A 22238-nucleotide genomic window follows, 5' to 3' on the forward strand; every position below is an offset into this window, starting at 1 on the left:
CATCATACTGTATTGTGGGGCCCTATGGGGGCATCATGAATAGGCATGACACTGTGTGGGAGCCATTAAAGGGTCTTTTTACTGTGTGGGAACAGTAAGAGGCTTTCCTCGGGGCATTATTTCTGTGCACAAACACAAACGGGCAGGGAAAGAGATGGAGCTTACCGTAAAAATAATTGTGAGGTATGATTTCAATAAGACGAGCGATGTAGATGCTGAGAGCTGAACACCCACTAATCTAATATTAAAGGGGTTTTACGGTTTTTCATGTTGAGAAGTCTTCAGGAAACTCTGGAGTTGTTTTTTCCTGAAGTGTCTTTTGTGACCTTTTTTTTCAATTTTTTCCTAAGCGTTAGTCAGACTTTTTTTGCACTTGTTTTCACAGTGGCTCCGAGGCAAGTGTCTTTTCCTTTACATCTTCATTTAGAGAGCTGGCGGCCAAAAAATGGATATGTTACATCTTTTACCGCAGGGTTTTTATACGGTTTTGAGGCACTTTTCCAGGTGGATTCTGGGTGGAATCCACCTGAAAAAAGACATCATGTGCACATAGCCACTGAGCGGAAACTCTAAATCTCTCTCCAAATGTCAAAACTCCTCAAAAACTTGGAATTTTCTTTCATTGGCTATGTGGACACGGAGTCCTTTTGCTGGGTTTTTTTTAGAGGAAACTGAGCAGAACCTCCAAGTTTTTGAGGAGTTTTGTATTTTTGAGGAGTATTTAAAAAGTTTCCTCTTGATTTCTGCTCACAAAACATTCAGGTTTGTAGAAATGCCAAGCAGTTAAAAGAAGTGATCCGTCCATTCTTCTGGTGTTTTCCGCTCAGAAGACGATCTGTACTTTACAATACAAGTCTATGGGAAAGCTCAAGGGTGTTCAGGACACGACCAGATGTTTTTTGCAGCGTTTTTCCATCACTTTTGCTTTCTTCATTATTTAATGGAGTGAAAAAACAACTGGAAAACGACAGTAAAAAAAGAAGTCACAAAAAAGGGAGAAATCTCTCCATAAAAATGCCGTCTAAAGAAAAAAAACATCTGAAAATCACTCAGGGAAAGGTGCAAAAATAACGACACAAAGGACGCTTCAGGAAAAAAAAACTACAAAGTTTCCTGAAACGTCTTCCGCTTGAAAAGCTCTTCAGGTTTCGACTGAGTTTAAAAGACGTCTTGAGCACATAGCCAGGTTCTTCTCCAAAAACTGAGCAAAAAAGTCTCCGTGTGCACAGAGCCGTCAGGTTCATGCTCTGTTTCACTCGCCTGACGGTCGTCACATTACCACTATTTTATCTTCCTGCTTCTCGCAAGTATTCGGTCAGTATTCCATCAGTATTTGGTCAGTATTCGGTCAGTATTTTTTCTCAGGAGTGGGAGCCAAAACCAGGTGAGGAACAATCAGAGAAAAGGTATAATAGAAACAAGTGCAACAATTCTACATTTATCACCCACTCCAGGTTTTGGCTCCCACTCCTGAGAAAAAATACTGACCAAATACTGATAGTGGGGCCGTGGCCTTAAAAAGGACCTGTCAAAAACAACTGAATCAAACACCTTGTAAAAATCCCTGATTTGGCCACACTTTTCCATTTTGCACTATTGAAATAATAATTATTACTTTGGAGGCGCAGAGGTGGCCGGTAACCTTGGCAGTGAGCAGTACACTATAGAATTAACAATCCCTCTTTTCTTGAGAGCAGAGAGGACCTCTAATAAGAGATACATTGAGAAGCTGATTGGAGTAACCACCTTGGTTTAGCATAACACGTAACGGTATCTGAGGAGGCTTAGTAAAGTCGTCTGGTTCCTTTCTCTTCATTCATGGTGCTACTCATCCACCCATGTTGGGGAAAAAAGAAGATGATGAAGCGTCCTCACATCCGAAATGGGATTTTCGGAGGTTTTCACTACATCCAGTGGATTTGACAACTCTTCCAGGAGAATTGTCAAATATGTGTTAAGTTTCTACGTCAACCTGAAGGCTCATCTAAACCTCTTGGTGACATCTATATCAAAATATTTTGGCAAATGTGCACCTCTGCGGTATGGACCAGGCTCCGGAGCTGTGTTATACAGCCGGCACCGGTAACTAACAGCCGTGATCAGAGACAGCTCCAATCACAGCTTGACCTTTTACATGCTGCTGCCACTTGTGACAATTGGATTTAGGAGGTTAGGAACGGGGGGTGTACTACTTCTGATGACCTTCAGATCGTTGGGTGTTTATGGGTTCTCATGTCAGGTAGCAGCCTACTGAAGGCTTTCCATGGCTGTCATGTTACATTTATGAAGCCAGCGCCTTGAAGAGGCCATCAAGTGAACGCGGGTTCAAGTCCCCTAAGGAGGATGATAAAAAAAATGTAAAACAAAACAACTTAATTAAAAAAAATCTAATAAAATATATATAATAGATACATATATATATATATATATTTTTTATTATTAATTTTTATTATTTTTTTTTCTTAATTATTGCTGTTTTGTTTACTTTTTTTATAAACTAAAATCACCCATTTTCACAAAATCTTAAAGAAAAACCCCACATTTATTATCCCTGCATCCTTAACGATCCAATCTAATAGAGTATTATTATATTTCTCCCATGTGGGGGAAAAAAATAAAAATAAATAAATATATATATATATATATGGCAGGCTCGCTTTTTTTCAAAGAATTCTATGAACCCCAAAATGCAAGTGACAGAAACTGAGGTAAGAGGTCAGTGACTCCTCACTGGTTGCTATGGTAACGCTTCCCACTCATTTTGGGGTGTTTTCTCCCAATGCACAGAATTAAATGTCTTTCTCTCCTTTCCTCCAATCCAAGAGCTCAAAGCAGGAGGCTCCTCCCCTCATACCGCCCCCTGCAGGCCGCTATATACGTATATACACTGAATGGGAAGGAAAGGGATAGATTACATACATCTCATTGGTCGCTTCGCATCTCCCATGTTCTTGACTTCAGTGGCTTCCCGTAGTAGCCGCCGAGGTGATTACTGCGCATGCTCTGTGTCTGACAGTCGCATGGAACAAACATGGCGGCGTGCAGGAGGTCACTGCTGTTAGTGCGGTACCGGGCAGGTGAGGCTGGCGACGTGCGATATGTACGCGGTAGTGTGAAATTACACGTGTGTACAGTGCCGTGTACAGATCTCCGCTTCATATAGCATGGCAGGGGATATACACAGAATGGTGCAGAGATATACATTCACAGTGCACAGAATATAGCGTGGGTGTGATTTTATAATATGTGTATATATACTCATATTAGAGATTGTATACATGCACACAGATATATATATATATATATATATATATATATATATATATATATATATATATATATATATACACGGGTGGACACCACCAATTGCACAATCAGTCAAAAAGGGAAGGGGAAAAAAAGTTGTGAATAAAAATTAACTTTTATTGATTATATAAAATCTCTATAAAATGTGAGCTAAACCATTCATCCTGTAAGGTCACTGGTAAATCTATATAAGTTGAATAGCTGTGATCCTGTAGATCCCGGAATATGTAGGACAGCAATAGAATTATATGATTCCACAACCAATGTCCCTTTAATTAAATGGTTGGGAAATATATCCAGCTAGGAATCTAGGTGTACCTGTCCCCAAAAATATATACAGAATAAAAGTGACATCTACACCAATATCGTGGGGAACTATATGTAATGAGAGCACCCGCTGCAATCCTCATGTACAGGGCAGAAATTACCTGTGAATCGCTATCATATAGAGTCATTATTAATAGTGCCGGTATTATAGGAGCTGACACGTCATTAATAGGGATCGCACCGGTATTGCATGCGATCATACATGTCAGTTATGTGGGGACATGGGTCTCAATCACCACAGTGTTCACACAAGGCAGAATGTGGCACCTTGTCATTAGATGAATGAACACCTGTCCACACAATAGCTCCTGACAAGGAGCAGTGCGGTCTCACAAATTGATCGCGTGCACGTGGTACGCACGCGGTCTGTATAGCCAGAGACAATCAAGCTCCAGAGAGACACTGCAGAAATCTGCTATTCATGTCAACTGGCACGCCAGAGACATGAGCGGCACATGGGGACAGGACATAGAGAGCCTAGTAATGTTGTCACATATATTCACAGGACATATCGTCCCTGACGCGCGTTTAAGCCGCTACCCCCGGCAAACGCGCGTCTAGGTACACCTAGATTCCTAGCTGGATATATTTCCCAACCATTTAATTAAAGGGACATTGGTTGTGGAATCATATAATTCTATTGCTGTCCTACATATTCCAGGATCTACAGGATCATTGCTATTCAACTTATATATATTTAGCAGTGACCCTATATACATCGTTACAGGATGAATGATTTAGCTCACTTTTTATAGAGATTTTATATAATCAATAAAAGTTAATTTTTATTCACAACTCCCTCCCCTTTCCCCTTCCCTTTTTCACTCATGTTAGAGATATATGCATGTGTTCCATCTCTAACATACGTACAGTACAGACCAAGAGTTTGGACACACCTTCTCATTTAAAGATTTTTCTGTATTTTCATGACTATGAAAATTGTACATTCACACTGAAGGCATCAAAACTATGAATTAACACATGTGGAATTATATACTTAACAAAAAAGTGTGAAACAACTGAAAATATGTCTTATATTCTAGGTTCTTCAAAGTAGCCACCTTTTGCTTTGATGACTGCTTTGCACACTCTTGGCACTCTCTTGATGAGCTTCAAGAAGTAGTCACCAGAAATGGTCTTCCAACAATCTTCAAGGAGTTCCCAGAGATGCTTAGCACTTGTTGGCCCTTTTGCCTTCACTCTGCAGTCCAGCTCACCCCAAACCATCTCGATTGGGTTCAGGTCTGGTGACTGTGGAGGTCAGGTCATCTGGCGTAGCACCCCATCACTCTCCCTCTTGGTCGAATAGCCCTTACACAGTCTGGAGGTGTTTGGGGTCATTGTCCTGTTGAAAAATAAATGATGGTCCAACTAAACGCAAACCGGATGGAATAGCATGCCGATGCAAGATTCTGGTTCAGTATGCCTACAATTTTGAATAAATCCCCAACAGTGTCACAAGCAAAGCACCCCCACACCATCACACCTCCTCCTCCATGCTTCACGTTGGGAACCAGGCATGTAGAGTCCATCCGTTCACCTTTTCTGCGTCGCACAAAGACACGGTGGTTAGAACCAAAGATCTCAAATTTGGACTCATCAGACCAAAGCACAGAATTCCACTGGTCTAATGTCCATTCCTTGTGTTCTTTAGCCCAAACAAGTCTCTTCTGCTTGTTGCCTGTCCTTAGCAGTGGTTTCCTAGCAGCTATTTTACCATGAAGACCTGCTGCACAAAGTCTCCTCTTAACAGTTGTTGTAGAGATGTGTCTGCTGCTAGAACTCTGTGTGGCATTGACCTGGTCTCTAATCTGAGCTGCTGTTAACCTGCGATTTCTGAGGCTGGTGACTCGGATAAACTTATCCTCAGAAGCAGAGGTGACTCTTGGTCTTCCTTTCCTGGGGCGGTCCTCATGTGAGCCAGTTTCTTTGTAGCGCTTGATGGTTTTTGCAACTGCACTTGGGGACACTTTCAAAGTTTTCCCAATTTTTCGCACTGACTGACCTTCATTTCTTAAAGTAATGATGGCCACTCATTTTTCTTTACTTTAGCTGCTTTTTTCTTGCCATAATACAAATTCTAACAGTCTATTCAGTAGGACTATCAGCTGTGTATCCACCAGACTTCTGCACAACACAACTGATGGTCCCAACCCCATTTATAAGGCAAGAAATCCCACTTATTAAACCTGACAGGGCACACCTGTGAAGTGAAAACCATTTCCGGTGACTACCTCTTGAAGCTCATCAAGAGAATGCCAAGAGTGTGCAAAGCAGCCATCAAAGCAAAAGGTGGCTACTGTGAAGAACCTAGAATATAAGACATATTTTCAGTTGTTTCACACTTTTTTGTTAAGTATATAATTCCACATGTGTTAATTCATAGTTTTGATGCCTTCAGTGTGAATTTACAATTTTCATAGTCATGAAAATACAGAAAAATCTTTAAATAAGACGGTGTGTCCAAACTTTTGGTCTGTACTGTATGTGTATATATATATATACACATATATTCCGTAATCACTGTGCAAATGTTTTGCACAGATCAATGGTTACAGAAAAATCCAACCCCTGATCTCACATCATTCAGTCTGTGTGCCAGGACCGGCTCCAGGTTTTCGTGGGCCCCGAGCGAAAGAGTCTCAGTGGCCCCTTTCACACATACCACCATTCATGATGCACAGGTATCACAGAGAAATATAGGTATACAACACAGAGCCCAGCCTGCCCCTCATCCTTCACGTACGCGAGCAGAGTACGCAGACACGCACATATACATACACATACAGGCATATTTGAAGACAAATTCATAAAAACAGACACAAAACAGACGTAAATATACGTACATACAGACACACCGCTATTCACATCATACACGCACACATTAGAAATATTTTTAATATGGGGATTGGGAAGTCGGCAGCAAGCCTCACTCACCTGCCCCACGCCTGTGTCCCATCCAGCTACTCTGGGATGCGGCTGTGCAGGGCCGCTGGATTGTGTTTGATGGCCGTCACTTTCACAGACATGGCCCTGGACCATCAGGGGGGCCCACTCAATCAGGGCCCGGGCCGCTCCTCCAGCAGCTGTGCAGGGCTGCTGGTGCTGTTTGACGGGCGTCACTCTACCAGACATGGCTGCGCTGTGTGTCTGTGTCTGCTAGTAATGACGTGGCCGGGGTGACACACAAGCCAAATTAAAGGTTCAGTGCCGACCCTGCCGCGTCATTACTAGCAGACACAGACACACAGCGCACTGCACAGCCATGTCTGGTAAAGTGACGCCCATCAAACAGCACCAGTGGTCCTGCACAGCTGCTGGGGAGTTGCCCAGGCCCCAATGGAGAGTGGGCCCCCCTGATGGTCCAGGGCCCTGGTACTTGCCCGGGTGCTGACGCCGGCCCTGCTCTCTGGGATCACATGAAGAGACAGAAGGATCTGCACAAGCCTCATACACAGAAGATCTGGGGTCAGTTCTTCATGATATGTGGAGCAACCTCCTGCCGAGTTGCTTAAAAAAAAAAACCCGTGCAAGTAACAAGTACTGAGAATTGATGAAGGTGAAGGCCGGTCACCAACTATTCATGTGATTTAAATTTATCTTTTAACTTTGTATTTTGTTAATTGATGATAATAAACTATTAACACTTTTATTTTGAGATCGTTCTCACTTTGCAACATTTTTATCACACCTGTCTAATACTTTTGCACATTGCTGGATGAGTGACCTGAGGCCTTGATTACCTGTAATGTCTAACAGTATTGTACCGCTAATAGCGGCAGACCTCACGGCCACTATGGGGCTGGTTGGGGGAGGCTGGGGTTCCTTTCCGCATGGAGCACCCCACTCCCCAGCATCACAATGTCAGTGGTATCTGGTGGTGGAGGACGGAGCAGTGTGCTCCCTGTGCCACCTTTCAGCCTGTGCGCCTGGTGCTGTGATGTGCCAGGATCGTGCCTGCTGCCCGGAGCTTCGGTCCACACACTGCACAGAGTGGAGCTGTGCATTTTGTCAGTACTTGTATGGGATTTCACTGTGAGGGTATCATACTGCCTGTGGGAGGCATTTTTGTAGACTTCATACTCAATAGGGGCCATGTAAGGGGGGTGTCATAGCGAGGGAGAACACTAAGGGGCTTCAATGGGGGTAAAATGACTGTAAGTGCCGCAATACATGTCCCTTTTCCTCTCTTTAAAAGTTAGAAGATGTGTTCAATGCAGGGCTGTGGCGTTGGTAAGCCAAACCTCCGACTCCTCAATTTCCACGACTCCGACTCCCTCATACACTGCTCATGTTTAAGTGATAAATTTACTGTAGCCGAGATTCATCAAAGTCTAGACCCCGAGATCAGGAATAGGACAGACATTTATAGGACATTTCAGAACTTTCCCAAATTCTTATGGAAAAATATTCCCCACAAACTGCATTGAACGACTGCACCCAATTTATTATATATTTTAGGAGTTGGTCCATTTTTTCCCGACTCCACCAAAATGGGCTCCGACTCCACAGCCCTGGTTCTATGACGGGGCCTACACCACCAAATATTTTTTGGGAGGAACAGAGGGGGGCCCAACTATGTGGCCCCCTGATTTCTATTTATATGTCCCTGTTACTGAATGATCCAAAATTCAATCCTTCCCTTCTCTTTTCCTTCCAGGAACTTTGACCCCTGCCCGGCTCCTTAGTGATGGAGAATCTACAACTTTCAAGCCTCCCGTGAAGCCAATAATCATAGATAAGAAAGCGTCAGAAGAATCGCAGAAGAGGTGAGCTCTCGCTTTATAATGTCATTTATGACCTGCGACTGTTGAGAAACTACGACCCCCATCATGTATTGATAATTGCAGGGAAATCTGCTGTTGGGTCTTGGTGTTTTGGGCCCAGCAGTGACATAACGTCTACATTCGTTCAACCGCTGTGCTCAGTGATTGACTGCAGTGGTGATGCGTCCTATTGATGTGGCACCACTGCTGCAGCCAAAACACTAAAACCCGGGTACCGGAAGGGAACCTGTACTGGACCTGGGGCGGTCGAGTACCTGCATTTTGTTATTTAGGTTACGGTATATAAGATTGTTTGGAGTCCACTTTCCTTAACTGGGCGATTCTTCTAGGTGAAAGTTTTATCGACATGATTTTGGAGGACATAGGATGTTTTCATCTCTTCTCATTGCATTTTTTTTGCAGCATTACGGCAACTGAAAATCTGCAATTTTGTTTTTTTTCCTTTAAACAGCATTTACCAGTCAGGTTAATACATCTTATTTTATCAATAATAACACACACTTTATTATGATTATTATTAATATTAAAAAATATATATGAAAGTATAATTTTTATTTTTTCCCCTCCTTTTAAAAGTTTTATTTTTTAGGGTATTTGGACTTGCAACCGTCTGATCGCTTGTACTATATGCTGCAATACCCCTGTCTCCTGTTTTATCAGTGATAAAAAAAAAAAAAAAAACACAACCAAAAGTGTGTTATATCTCTGATAAAATAGGAGACTGAGGTATTGCAGCATATAGTACAAGTGATCAGACGGTCACAGATCCAGGTTCTCTAAGGGGACTTAACTTTTACTCCTCTATTTTTTTGAAAAATATTTTAAATGAAAAAAAACAAAAGTCTTAATTTTAAAATTCTTTACACCTATATTTTTATTTTTTATTTTTTTTAGTCCCCTTAGGGAACTTGGACCTGCGACCGTACACTATATGGTGCCATACCAGTCTCCTATGAATGTCAGGCTGGTCTTACAAGGAGCATCGTCATGGCAGGCACAGGGGTCTTCATCAGCCCTCAGCGGTCTTGCCATTGACCCCTGATGGGTGGAATGTTGTAACCCCGGGACTACGCTCCTGGAAAGGCCCATGTCCAAGGCTGACAGTGGTAGTTAAGGTGTTACTAGCAGAGAGTGGAGCTCCGCTCGCTGCTGTTAGAGGTAGGTGCTGGCAGTGTAACACAGCCATTATCTGCCCGGTCTGGTGGGAGTTCAGCTTCTGAACAGACATTGGACGTACCAAAGTCTCAATTGATCAATCAGCCAAAAACAGCAAGAAACCCTGATCTTCTCCCGCAATGACGAATATAAAAAAAAATAAAAAATCGCAGATGAAGATACAGAAAATAGAACAGTACGGCTCAGGTGAAAAACAATAACTACCAGAGGGGGGGAAATAGGGGGCAAACGTTATAATGAATTGGGTCCAATATGTACAGAGTAACACTCATCACATCTCCTCACAGCTCGGTGGATCCATTGTATGACAGATTCGCCCCCGTGCTGTGGTTCTTACAACATGTGGAGGAATCTGTATTTTATCCTCACTTGTATATTTTTAACATTATATATATATTATAATTTTTTTTTTTTATTTTTCCCCCTCTGTCCAGGTTCTTGAGCCCAGAATTTATACCCCCTCGAAGCAGGAAAAGCCCCTTGAAGTACTATCTGGAAAGACAGGACATGATAGAGCGGAGAAAAGTCATCAACATTCCCGAGTTCTACGTAGGTGCGGGAGACGGTCGCTGCAGTTACATCATACACGGCAGGGGGCATTTGTTTAGAGGGCTGTCCAGGATTTAGATATTTGGGATGGGTCATCCATATCAGATCCGAGGGCGTCCGGCACTCGGCACCCCCACCAGCTGTTATCAGTTCCCTTTGAAGTTAATGGGAATTAAGCTGTAGTACCTGAGAACGGCCACTACAGAGTGTATGGCGCTGTGGCATCCCGACTCTGTTCACTGAGCTACGATCAGCTGATCAATGATGGCCCCGTGGTGGTGGGATAGGAAGGAAGCAGGAGCGGTGCAGGGGAGGAGAGGGTGGTGCACATCGTCGCCCCCAGTGTGAATACATGCTGTTATGGTGATGCTTTACATGATGACACTGACCTCTTCTCTGTCGGCTCCCTTCCTCTGATCACAGGCAGCATTCTCGCCGTCACAGTGGCTGATCCTCACGCAAATGGAAAACTCAACAGATTTGTAGGCCTTTGTATAGAACGATCCGGACACGGCCTGGGGGGCACATTTCTGCTGCGACACATTATTGATGGACAAGGTTTGTATGAATCACATGTTCATAGTTATGTCTGTATTTCTACTGCTGCTTCCCAATACTGGTACAAAAGAGCTCTGTACAGGTTACAGCACGTCCACAGCACTCACCTGTAGCCGTCCCGTCACAGAGCGTGCTCACAGCACTCACCTGTAGCCGTCCCGTCACAGAGCGTGCTCACAGCACTCACCTGTAGCCGTCCCGTCACAGAGCGTGCTCACAGCACTCACCTGTAGCCGTCCCGTCACAGAGCGTGCTCACAGCACTCACCTGTAGCCGTCCCGTCACAGAGCGTGCTCACAGCACTCACCTGTAGCCGTCCCGTCACAGAGCGTGCTCACAGCACTCACCTGTAGCCGTCCCGTCACAGAGCGTGCTCACAGCACTCACCTGTAGCCGTCCAGTCACAGAGCGTGCTCACAGCACTCACCTGTAGCCGTCCAGTCACAGAGCGTGCTCACAGCACTCACCTGTAGCCGTCCAGTCACAGAGCGTGCTCACAGCACTCACCTGTAGCAGTCCAGTCACAGAGCGTGCTCACAGCACTCACCTGTAGCAGTCCAGTCACAGAGCGTGCTCACAGCACTCACCTGTAGCAGTCCAGTCACAGAGCGTGCTCACAGCACTCACCTGTAGCAGTCCAGTCACAGAGCGTGCTCACAGCACTCACCTGTAGCAGTCCAGTCACAGAGCGTGCTCACAGCACTCACCTGTAGCAGTCCAGTCACAGAGCGTGCTCACAGCACTCACCTGTAGCAGTCCAGTCACAGAGCGTGCTCACAGCACTCACCTGTAGCAGTCCAGTCACAGAGCGTGCTCACAGCACTCACCTGTAGCAGTCCAGTCACAGAGCGTGCTCACAGCACTCACCTGTAGCAGTCCAGTCACAGAGCGTGCTCACAGCACTCACCTGTAGCAGTCCAGTCACAGAGCGTGCTCACAGCACTCACCTGTAGCAGTCCAGTCACAGAGCGTGCTCACAGCACTCACCTGTAGCAGTCCAGTCACAGAGCGTGCTCACAGCACTCACCTGTAGCAGTCCAGTCACAGAGCGTGCTCACAGCACTCACCTGTAGCAGTCCAGTCACAGAGCGTGCTCACAGCACTCACCTGTAGCAGTCCAGTCACAGAGCGTGCTCACAGCACTCACCTGTAGCAGTCCAGTCACAGAGCGTGCTCACAGCACTCACCTGTAGCAGTCCAGTCACAGAGCGTGCTCACAGCACTCACCTGTAGCAGTCCAGTCACAGAGCGTGCTCACAGCACTCACCTGTAGCAGTCCAGTCACAGAGCGTGCTCACAGCACTCACCTGTAGCAGTCCAGTCACAGAGCGTGCTCACAGCACTCACCTGTAGCAGTCCAGTCACAGAGCGTGCTCACAGCACTCACCTGTAGCAGTCCAGTCACAGAGCGTGCTCACAGCACTCACCTGTAGCAGTCCAGTCACAGAGCGTGCTCACAGCACTCACCTGTAGCAGTCCAGTCACAGAGCGTGCTCACAGCACTCACCTGTAGCAGTCCAGTCACAGAGCGTGCTCACAGCACTCACCTGTAGCAGTCCAGTCACAGAGCGCGCTCACAGCACTCACCTGTAGCAGTCCAGTCACAGAGCGCGCTCACAGCACTCACCTGTAGCAGTCCAGTCACAGAGCGCGCTCACAGCACTCACCTGTAGCAGTCCAGTCACAGAGCGCGCTCACAGCACTCACCTGTAGCAGTCCAGTCACAGAGCGCGCTCACAGCACTCACCTGTAGCAGTCCAGTCACAGAGCGCGCTCACAGCACTCACCTGTAGCAGTCCAGTCACAGAGCGCGCTCACAGCACTCACCTGTAGCAGTCCAGTCACAGAGCGCGCTCACAGCACTCACCTGTAGCAGTCCAGTCACAGAGCGCGCTCACAGCACTCACCTGTAGCAGTCCAGTCACAGAGCGCGCTCACAGCACTCACCTGTAGCAGTCCAGTCACAGAGCGCGCTCACAGCACTCACCTGTAGCAGTCCAGTCACAGAGCGCGCTCACAGCACTCACCTGTAGCAGTCCAGTCACAGAGCGCGCTCACAGCACTCACCTGTAGCAGTCCAGTCACAGAGCGCGCTCACAGCACTCACCTGTAGCAGTCCAGTCACAGAGCGCGCTCACAGCACTCACCTGTAGCAGTCCAGTCACAGAGCGCGCTCACAGCACTCACCTGTAGCAGTCCAGTCACAGAGCGCGCTCACAGCACTCACCTGTAGCAGTCCAGTCACAGAGCGCGCTCACAGCACTCACCTGTAGCAGTCCAGTCACAGAGCGCGCTCACAGCACTCACCTGTAGCAGTCCAGTCACAGAGCGCGCTCACAGCACTCACCTGTAGCAGTCCAGTCACAGAGCGCGCTCACAGCACTCACCTGTAGCCGTCCAGTCACAGAGCGCGCTCACAGCACTCACCTGTAGCCGTCCAGTCACAGAGCGCGCTCACAGCACTCACCTGTAGCCGTCCAGTCACAGAGCGCGCTCACAGCACTCACCTGTAGCCGTCCAGTCACAGAGCGCGCTCACAGCACTCACCTGTAGCAGTCCAGTCACAGAGCGTGCTCACAGCACTCACCTGTAGCAGTCCAGTCACAGAGCGTGCTCACAGCACTCACCTGTAGCAGTCCAGTCACAGAGCGTGCTCACAGCACTCACCTGTAGCAGTCCAGTCACAGAGCGTGCTCACAGCACTCACCTGTAGCAGTCCAGTCACAGAGCGTGCTCACAGCACTCACCTGTAGCAGTCCAGTCACAGAGCGTGCTCACAGCACTCACCTGTAGCAGTCCAGTCACAGAGCGTGCTCACAGCACTCACCTGTAGCAGTCCAGTCACAGAGCGTGCTCACAGCACTCACCTGTAGCAGTCCAGTCACAGAGCGTGCTCACAGCACTCACCTGTAGCAGTCCAGTCACAGAGCGTGCTCACAGCACTCACCTGTAGCAGTCCAGTCACAGAGCGTGCTCACAGCACTCACCTGTAGCAGTCCAGTCACAGAGCGTGCTCACAGCACTCACCTGTAGCAGTCCAGTCACAGAGCGTGCTCACAGCACTCACCTGTAGCAGTCCAGTCACAGAGCGTGCTCACAGCACTCACCTGTAGCAGTCCAGTCACAGAGCGTGCTCACAGCACTCACCTGTAGCAGTCCAGTCACAGAGCGTGCTCACAGCACTCACCTGTAGCAGTCCAGTCACAGAGCGTGCTCACAGCACTCACCTGTAGCAGTCCAGTCACAGAGCGTGCTCACAGCACTCACCTGTAGCAGTCCAGTCACAGAGCGTGCTCACAGCACTCACCTGTAGCAGTCCAGTCACAGAGCGTGCTCACAGCACTCACCTGTAGCAGTCCAGTCACAGAGCGTGCTCACAGCACTCACCTGTAGCAGTCCAGTCACAGAGCGTGCTCACAGCACTCACCTGTAGCAGTCCAGTCACAGAGCGTGCTCACAGCACTCACCTGTAGCAGTCCAGTCACAGAGCGTGCTCACAGCACTCACCTGTAGCAGTCCAGTCACAGAGCGTGCTCACAGCACTCACCTGTAGCAGTCCAGTCACAGAGCGCGCTCACAGCACTCACCTGTAGCAGTCCAGTCACAGAGCGTGCTCACAGCACTCACCTGTAGCAGTCCAGTCACAGAGCGTGCTCACAGCACTCACCTGTAGCAGTCCAGTCACAGAGCGCGCTCACAGCACTCACCTGTAGCAGTCCAGTCACAGAGCGCGCTCACAGCACTCACCTGTAGCAGTCCAGTCACAGAGCGCGCTCACAGCACTCACCTGTAGCAGTCCAGTCACAGAGCGCGCTCACAGCACTCACCTGTAGCAGTCCAGTCACAGAGCGCGCTCACAGCACTCACCTGTAGCAGTCCAGTCACAGAGCGCGCTCACAGCACTCACCTGTAGCAGTCCAGTCACAGAGCGCGCTCACAGCACTCACCTGTAGCAGTCCAGTCACAGAGCGCGCTCACAGCACTCACCTGTAGCAGTCCAGTCACAGAGCGCGCTCACAGCACTCACCTGTAGCAGTCCAGTCACAGAGCGCGCTCACAGCACTCACCTGTAGCAGTCCAGTCACAGAGCGCGCTCACAGCACTCACCTGTAGCAGTCCAGTCACAGAGCGCGCTCACAGCACTCACCTGTAGCAGTCCAGTCACAGAGCGCGCTCACAGCACTCACCTGTAGCAGTCCAGTCACAGAGCGCGCTCACAGCACTCACCTGTAGCAGTCCAGTCACAGAGCGCGCTCACAGCACTCACCTGTAGCAGTCCAGTCACAGAGCGCGCTCACAGCACTCACCTGTAGCAGTCCAGTCACAGAGCGCGCTCACAGCACTCACCTGTAGCAGTCCAGTCACAGAGCGCGCTCACAGCACTCACCTGTAGCAGTCCAGTCACAGAGCGCGCTCACAGCACTCACCTGTAGCAGTCCAGTCACAGAGCGCGCTCACAGCACTCACCTGTAGCAGTCCAGTCACAGAGCGCGCTCACAGCACTCACCTGTAGCAGTCCAGTCACAGAGCGCGCTCACAGCACTCACCTGTAGCAGTCCAGTCACAGAGCGCGCTCACAGCACTCACCTGTAGCAGTCCAGTCACAGAGCGCGCTCACAGCACTCACCTGTAGCAGTCCAGTCACAGAGCGCGCTCACAGCACTCACCTGTAGCAGTCCAGTCACAGAGCGCGCTCACAGCACTCACCTGTAGCAGTCCAGTCACAGAGCGCGCTCACAGCACTCACCTGTAGCAGTCCCAGTCACAGAGCGCGCTCACAGCACTCACCTGTAGCAGTCCAGTCACAGAGCGCGCTCACAGCACTCACCTGTAGCAGTCCAGTCACAGAGCGCGCTCACAGCACTCACCTGTAGCAGTCCAGTCACAGAGCGCGCTCACAGCACTCACCTGTAGCAGTCCAGTCACAGAGCGCGCTCACAGCACTCACCTGTAGCAGTCCAGTCACAGAGCGCGCTCACAGCACTCACCTGTAGCAGTCCAGTCACAGAGCGCGCTCACAGCACTCACCTGTAGCCGTCCCGTCACAGAGCGCGCTCACAGCACTCACCTGTAGCCGTCCAGTCACAGAGCGCGCTCACAGCACTCACCTGTAGCCGTCCAGTCACAGAGCGCGCTCACAGCACTCACCTGTAGCCGTCCAGTCACAGAGCGTGCTCACAGCACTCACCTGTAGCCGTCCAGTCACAGAGCGTGCTCACAGCACTCACCTGTAGCCGTCCAGTCACAGAGCGTGCTCACAGCACTCACCTGTAGCCGTCCAGTCACAGAGCGTGCTCACAGCACTCACCTGTAGCCGTCCAGTCACAGAGCGTGCTCACAGCACTCACCTGTAGCAGTCCAGTCACAGAGCGTGCTCACAGCACTCACCTGTAGCAGTCCAGTCACAGAGCGTGCTCACAGCACTCACCTGTAGCAGTCCAGTCACAGAGCGTGCTCACAGCACTCACCTGTAGCAGTCCAGTCACAGAGCGTGCTCACAGCACTCACCTGTAGCAGTCCAGTCACAGAGCGTGCTCACAGCACTCACCTGTAGCAGTCCAGTCACAGAGCGTGCTCACAGCACTCACCTGTAGCAGTCCAGTCACAGAGCGTGCTCACAGCACTCACCTGTAGCAGTCCAGTCACAGAGCGTGCTCACAGCACTCACCTGTAGCAGTCCAGTCACAGAGCGTGCTCACAGCACTCACCTGTAGCAGTCCAGTCACAGAGCGTGCTCACAGCACTCACCTGTAGCAGTCCAGTCACAGAGCGTGCTCACAGCACTCACCTGTAGCAGTCCAGTCACAGAGCGTGCTCACAGCACTCACCTGTAGCAGTCCCAGTCACAGAGCGTGCTCACAGCACTCACCTGTAGCAGTCCAGTCACAGAGCGTGCTCACAGCACTCACCTGTAGCAGTCCAGTCACAGAGCGTGCTCACAGCACTCACCTGTAGCAGTCCAGTCACAGAGCGTGCTCACAGCACTCACCTGTAGCAGTCCCAGTCACAGAGCGTGCTCACAGCACTCACCTGTAGCAGTCCAGTCACAGAGCGTGCTCACAGCACTCACCTGTAGCAGTCCAGTCACAGAGCGTGCTCACAGCACTCACCTGTAGCAGTCCAGTCACAGAGCGTGCTCACAGCACTCACCTGTAGCAGTCCCAGTCACAGAGCGTGCTCACAGCACTCACCTGTAGCAGTCCCGTCACAGAGCGTGCTCACAGCACTCACCTGTAGCAGTCCCGTCACAGAGCGTGCTCACAGCACTCACCTGTAGCAGTCCCGTCACAGAGCGTGCTCACAGCACTCACCTGTAGCAGTCCCGTCACAGAGCGTGCTCACAGCACTCACCTGTAGCAGTCCCGTCACAGAGCGTGCTCACAGCACTCACCTGTAGCAGTCCCGTCACAGAGCGTGCTCACAGCACTCACCTGTAGCAGTCCCGTCACAGAGCGTGCTCACAGCACTCACCTGTAGCAGTCCCGTCACAGAGCGTGCTCACAGCACTCACCTGTAGCAGTCCCGTCACAGAGCGTGCTCACAGCACTCACCTGTAGCAGTCCCGTCACAGAGCGTGCTCACAGCACTCACCTGTAGCAGTCCCGTCACAGAGCGTGCTCACAGCACTCACCTGTAGCAGTCCCGTCACAGAGCGTGCTCACAGCACTCACCTGTAGCAGTCCCGTCACAGAGCGTGCTCACAGCACTCACCTGTAGCAGTCCCGTCACAGAGCGTGCTCACAGCACTCACCTGTAGCAGTCCCGTCACAGAGCGTGCTCACAGCACTCACCTGTAGCAGTCCCGTCACAGAGCGTGCTCACAGCACTCACCTGTAGCAGTCCCGTCACAGAGCGTGCTCACAGCACTCACCTGTAGCAGTCCCGTCACAGAGCGTGCTCACAGCACTCACCTGTAGCAGTCCCGTCACAGAGCGTGCTCACAGCACTCACCTGTAGCAGTCCCGTCACAGAGCGTGCTCACAGCACTCACCTGTAGCAGTCCCGTCACAGAGCGTGCTCACAGCACTCACCTGTAGCAGTCCCGTCACAGAGCGTGCTCACAGCACTCACCTGTAGCAGTCCCGTCACAGAGCGTGCTCACAGCACTCACCTGTAGCAGTCCCGTCACAGAGCGTGCTCACAGCACTCACCTGTAGCAGTCCCGTCACAGAGCGTGCTCACAGCACTCACCTGTAGCAGTCCCGTCACAGAGCGTGCTCACAGCACTCACCTGTAGCAGTCCCGTCACAGAGCGTGCTCACAGCACTCACCTGTAGCAGTCCCGTCACAGAGCGTGCTCACAGCACTCACCTGTAGCAGTCCCGTCACAGAGCGTGCTCACAGCACTCACCTGTAGCAGTCCCGTCACAGAGCGTGCTCACAGCACTCACCTGTAGCAGTCCCGTCACAGAGCGTGCTCACAGCACTCACCTGTAGCCGTCCCGTCACAGAGGCGTGCTCACAGCACTCACCTGTAGCCGTCCCGTCACAGAGCGTGCTCACAGCACTCACCTGTAGCCGTCCCGTCACAGAGCGTGCTCACAGCACTCACCTGTAGCCGTCCCGTCACAGAGCGTGCTCACAGCACTCACCTGTAGCCGTCCCGTCACAGAGCGTGCTCACAGCACTCACCTGTAGCCGTCCCGTCACAGAGCGTGCTCACAGCACTCACCTGTAGCCGTCCCGTCACAGAGCGTGCTCACAGCACTCACCTGTAGCCGTCCCGTCACAGAGCGTGCTCACAGCACTCACCTGTAGCCGTCCCGTCACAGAGCGTGCTCACAGCACTCACCTGTAGCCGTCCCGTCACAGAGCGTGCTCACAGCACTCACCTGTAGCCGTCCCGTCACAGAGCGTGCTCACAGCACTCACCTGTAGCCGTCCCGTCACAGAGCGTGCTCACAGCACTCACCTGTAGCCGTCCCGTCACAGAGCGTGCTCACAGCACTCACCTGTAGCCGTCCCGTCACAGAGCGTGCTCACAGCACTCACCTGTAGCCGTCCCGTCACAGAGCGTGCTCACAGCACTCACCTGTAGCCGTCCCGTCACAGAGCGTGCTCACAGCACTCACCTGTAGCCGTCCCGTCACAGAGCGTGCTCACAGCACTCACCTGTAGCCGTCCCGTCACAGAGCGTGCTCACAGCACTCACCTGTAGCCGTCCCGTCACAGAGCGTGCTCACAGCACTCACCTGTAGCCGTCCCGTCACAGAGCGTGCTCACAGCACTCACCTGTAGCCGTCCCGTCACAGAGCGTGCTCACAGCACTCACCTGTAGCCGTCCCGTCACAGAGCGTGCTCACAGCACTCACCTGTAGCCGTCCCGTCACAGAGCGTGCTCACAGCACTCACCTGTAGCCGTCCCGTCACAGAGCGTGCTCACAGCACTCACCTGTAGCCGTCCCGTCACAGAGCGTGCTCACAGCACTCACCTGTAGCCGTCCCGTCACAGAGCGTGCTCACAGCACTCACCTGTAGCCGTCCCGTCACAGAGCGTGCTCACAGCACTCACCTGTAGCCGTCCCGTCACAGAGCGTGCTCACAGCACTCACCTGTAGCCGTCCCGTCACAGAGCGTGCTCACAGCACTCACCTGTAGCCGTCCCGTCACAGAGCGTGCTCACAGCACTCACCTGTAGCCGTCCCGTCACAGAGCGTGCTCACAGCACTCACCTGTAGCCGTCCCGTCACAGAGCGTGCTCACAGCACTCACCTGTAGCCGTCCCGTCACAGAGCGTGCTCACAGCACTCACCTGTAGCCGTCCCGTCACAGAGCGTGCTCACAGCACTCACCTGTAGCCGTCCCGTCACAGAGCGTGCTCACAGCACTCACCTGTAGCCGTCCCGTCACAGAGCGTGCTCACAGCACTCACCTGTAGCCGTCCCGTCACAGAGCGTGCTCACAGCACTCACCTGTAGCCGTCCCGTCACAGAGCGTGCTCACAGCACTCACCTGTAGCCGTCCCGTCACAGAGCGTGCTCACAGCACTCACCTGTAGCCGTCCCGTCACAGAGCGTGCTCACAGCACTCACCTGTAGCCGTCCCGTCACAGAGCGTGCTCACAGCACTCACCTGTAGCCGTCCCGTCACAGAGCGTGCTCACAGCACTCACCTGTAGCCGTCCCGTCACAGAGCGTGCTCACAGCACTCACCTGTAGCCGTCCCGTCACAGAGCGTGCTCACAGCACTCACCTGTAGCCGTCCCGTCACAGAGCGTGCTCACAGCACTCACCTGTAGCCGTCCCGTCACAGAGCGTGCTCACAGCACTCACCTGTAGCCGTCCCGTCACAGAGCGTGCTCACAGCACTCACCTGTAGCCGTCCCGTCACAGAGCGTGCTCACAGCACTCACCTGTAGCCGTCCCGTCACAGAGCGTGCTCACAGCACTCACCTGTAGCCGTCCCGTCACAGAGCGTGCTCACAGCACTCACCTGTAGCCGTCCCGTCACAGAGCGTGCTCACAGCACTCACCTGTAGCCGTCCCGTCACAGAGCGTGCTCACAGCACTCACCTGTAGCCGTCCCGTCACAGAGCGTGCTCACAGCACTCACCTGTAGCCGTCCCGTCACAGAGCGTGCTCACAGCACTCACCTGTAGCCGTCCCGTCACAGAGCGTGCTCACAGCACTCACCTGTAGCCGTCCCGTCACAGAGCGTGCTCACAGCACTCACCTGTAGCCGTCCCGTCACAGAGCGTGCTCACAGCACTCACCTGTAGCCGTCCCGTCACAGAGCGTGCTCACAGCACTCACCTGTAGCCGTCCCGTCACAGAGCGTGCTCACAGCACTCACCTGTAGCCGTCCCGTCACAGAGCGTGCTCACAGCACTCACCTGTAGCCGTCCCGTCACAGAGCGTGCTCACAGCACTCACCTGTAGCCGTCCCGTCACAGAGCGTGCTCACAGCACTCACCTGTAGCCGTCCCGTCACAGAGCGTGCTCACAGCACTCACCTGTAGCCGTCCCGTCACAGAGCGTGCTCACAGCACTCACCTGTAGCCGTCCCGTCACAGAGCGTGCTCACAGCACTCACCTGTAGCCGTCCCGTCACAGAGCGTGCTCACAGCACTCACCTGTAGCCGTCCCGTCACAGAGCGTGCTCACAGCACTCACCTGTAGCCGTCCCGTCACAGAGCGTGCTCACAGCACTCACCTGTAGCCGTCCCGTCACAGAGCGTGCTCACAGCACTCACCTGTAGCCGTCCCGTCACAGAGCGTGCTCACAGCACTCACCTGTAGCCGTCCCGTCACAGAGCGTGCTCACAGCACTCACCTGTAGCCGTCCCGTCACAGAGCGTGCTCACAGCACTCACCTGTAGCCGTCCCGTCACAGAGCGTGCTCACAGCACTCACCTGTAGCCGTCCCGTCACAGAGCGTGCTCACAGCACTCACCTGTAGCCGTCCCGTCACAGAGCGTGCTCACAGCACTCACCTGTAGCCGTCCCGTCACAGAGCGTGCTCACAGCACTCACCTGTAGCCGTCCCGTCACAGAGCGTGCTCACAGCACTCACCTGTAGCCGTCCCGTCACAGAGCGTGCTCACAGCACTCACCTGTAGCCGTCCCGTCACAGAGCGTGCTCACAGCACTCACCTGTAGCCGTCCCGTCACAGAGCGTGCTCACAGCACTCACCTGTAGCCGTCCCGTCACAGAGCGTGCTCACAGCACTCACCTGTAGCCGTCCCGTCACAGAGCGTGCTCACAGCACTCACCTGTAGCCGTCCCGTCACAGAGCGTGCTCACAGCACTCACCTGTAGCCGTCCCGTCACAGAGCGTGCTCACAGCACTCACCTGTAGCCGTCCCGTCACAGAGCGTGCTCACAGCACTCACCTGTAGCCGTCCCGTCACAGAGCGTGCTCACAGCACTCACCTGTAGCCGTCCCGTCACAGAGCGTGCTCACAGCACTCACCTGTAGCCGTCCCGTCACAGAGCGTGCTCACAGCACTCACCTGTAGCCGTCCCGTCACAGAGCGTGCTCACAGCACTCACCTGTAGCCGTCCCGTCACAGAGCGTGCTCACAGCACTCACCTGTAGCCGTCCCGTCACAGAGCGTGCTCACAGCACTCACCTGTAGCCGTCCCGTCACAGAGCGTGCTCACAGCACTCACCTGTAGCCGTCCCTCACAGAGCGTGCTCACAGCACTCACCTGTAGCCGTCCCGTCACAGAGCTGCTCACCAGCACTCACCTGTAGGCCGTCCGCGTCACTGAAGCGTGCTCACAGCACTCACCTGTAGCCGTCCCGTCACAGAGCGGGCTCACAGCACTCACCTGTAGCCGTCCCGTCACAGAGCGTGCTCACAGCACTCACCTGTAGCCGTCCCCGTCACAGAGCGTGCTCACAGCACTCACCTGTAGCCGTCCCGTCACAGAGCGTGCTCACAGCACTCACCTGTAGCCGTCCCGTCACAGAGCGTGCTCACAGCACTCACCTGTAGCCGTCCCAGTCTCAGAGCGGTGCTCACAGCACTCACACTGTAGCCGTCCCGTCTACAGAGCGGCTCACAGCACTCACCTGTAATCCGTCCCGTC

General features: G+C 52.0%; 1 protein-coding gene across 1 annotated transcript; it reads left to right on the forward strand.

Annotated features, from left to right (window-relative positions):
• The first annotated feature begins 2928 nt into the window (after positions 1 to 2928).
• Positions 2929 to 10708, forward strand: LOC141257955 (large ribosomal subunit protein bL19m-like). Its single transcript, XM_073672959.1, has 4 exons — positions 2929 to 3077; positions 8294 to 8402; positions 10031 to 10145; positions 10569 to 10708. Exons 1-4 carry the CDS (start codon positions 3032 to 3034, stop codon positions 10629 to 10631), a joined length of 333 nt encoding a protein of 110 aa, XP_073529060.1. The 5' UTR covers positions 2929 to 3031; the 3' UTR covers positions 10632 to 10708.
• Positions 10709 to 22238: the final 11530 nt, after the last annotated feature.

This window comes from Phyllobates terribilis, unplaced genomic scaffold (genome assembly GCF_046119375.1).
Source record: "Phyllobates terribilis strain yellow unplaced genomic scaffold, ASM4611937v1 Scaffold_3__8_contigs__length_932513732, whole genome shotgun sequence".
In the NCBI taxonomy this organism is placed as follows: Eukaryota; Metazoa; Chordata; class Amphibia; order Anura; family Dendrobatidae; genus Phyllobates; species Phyllobates terribilis.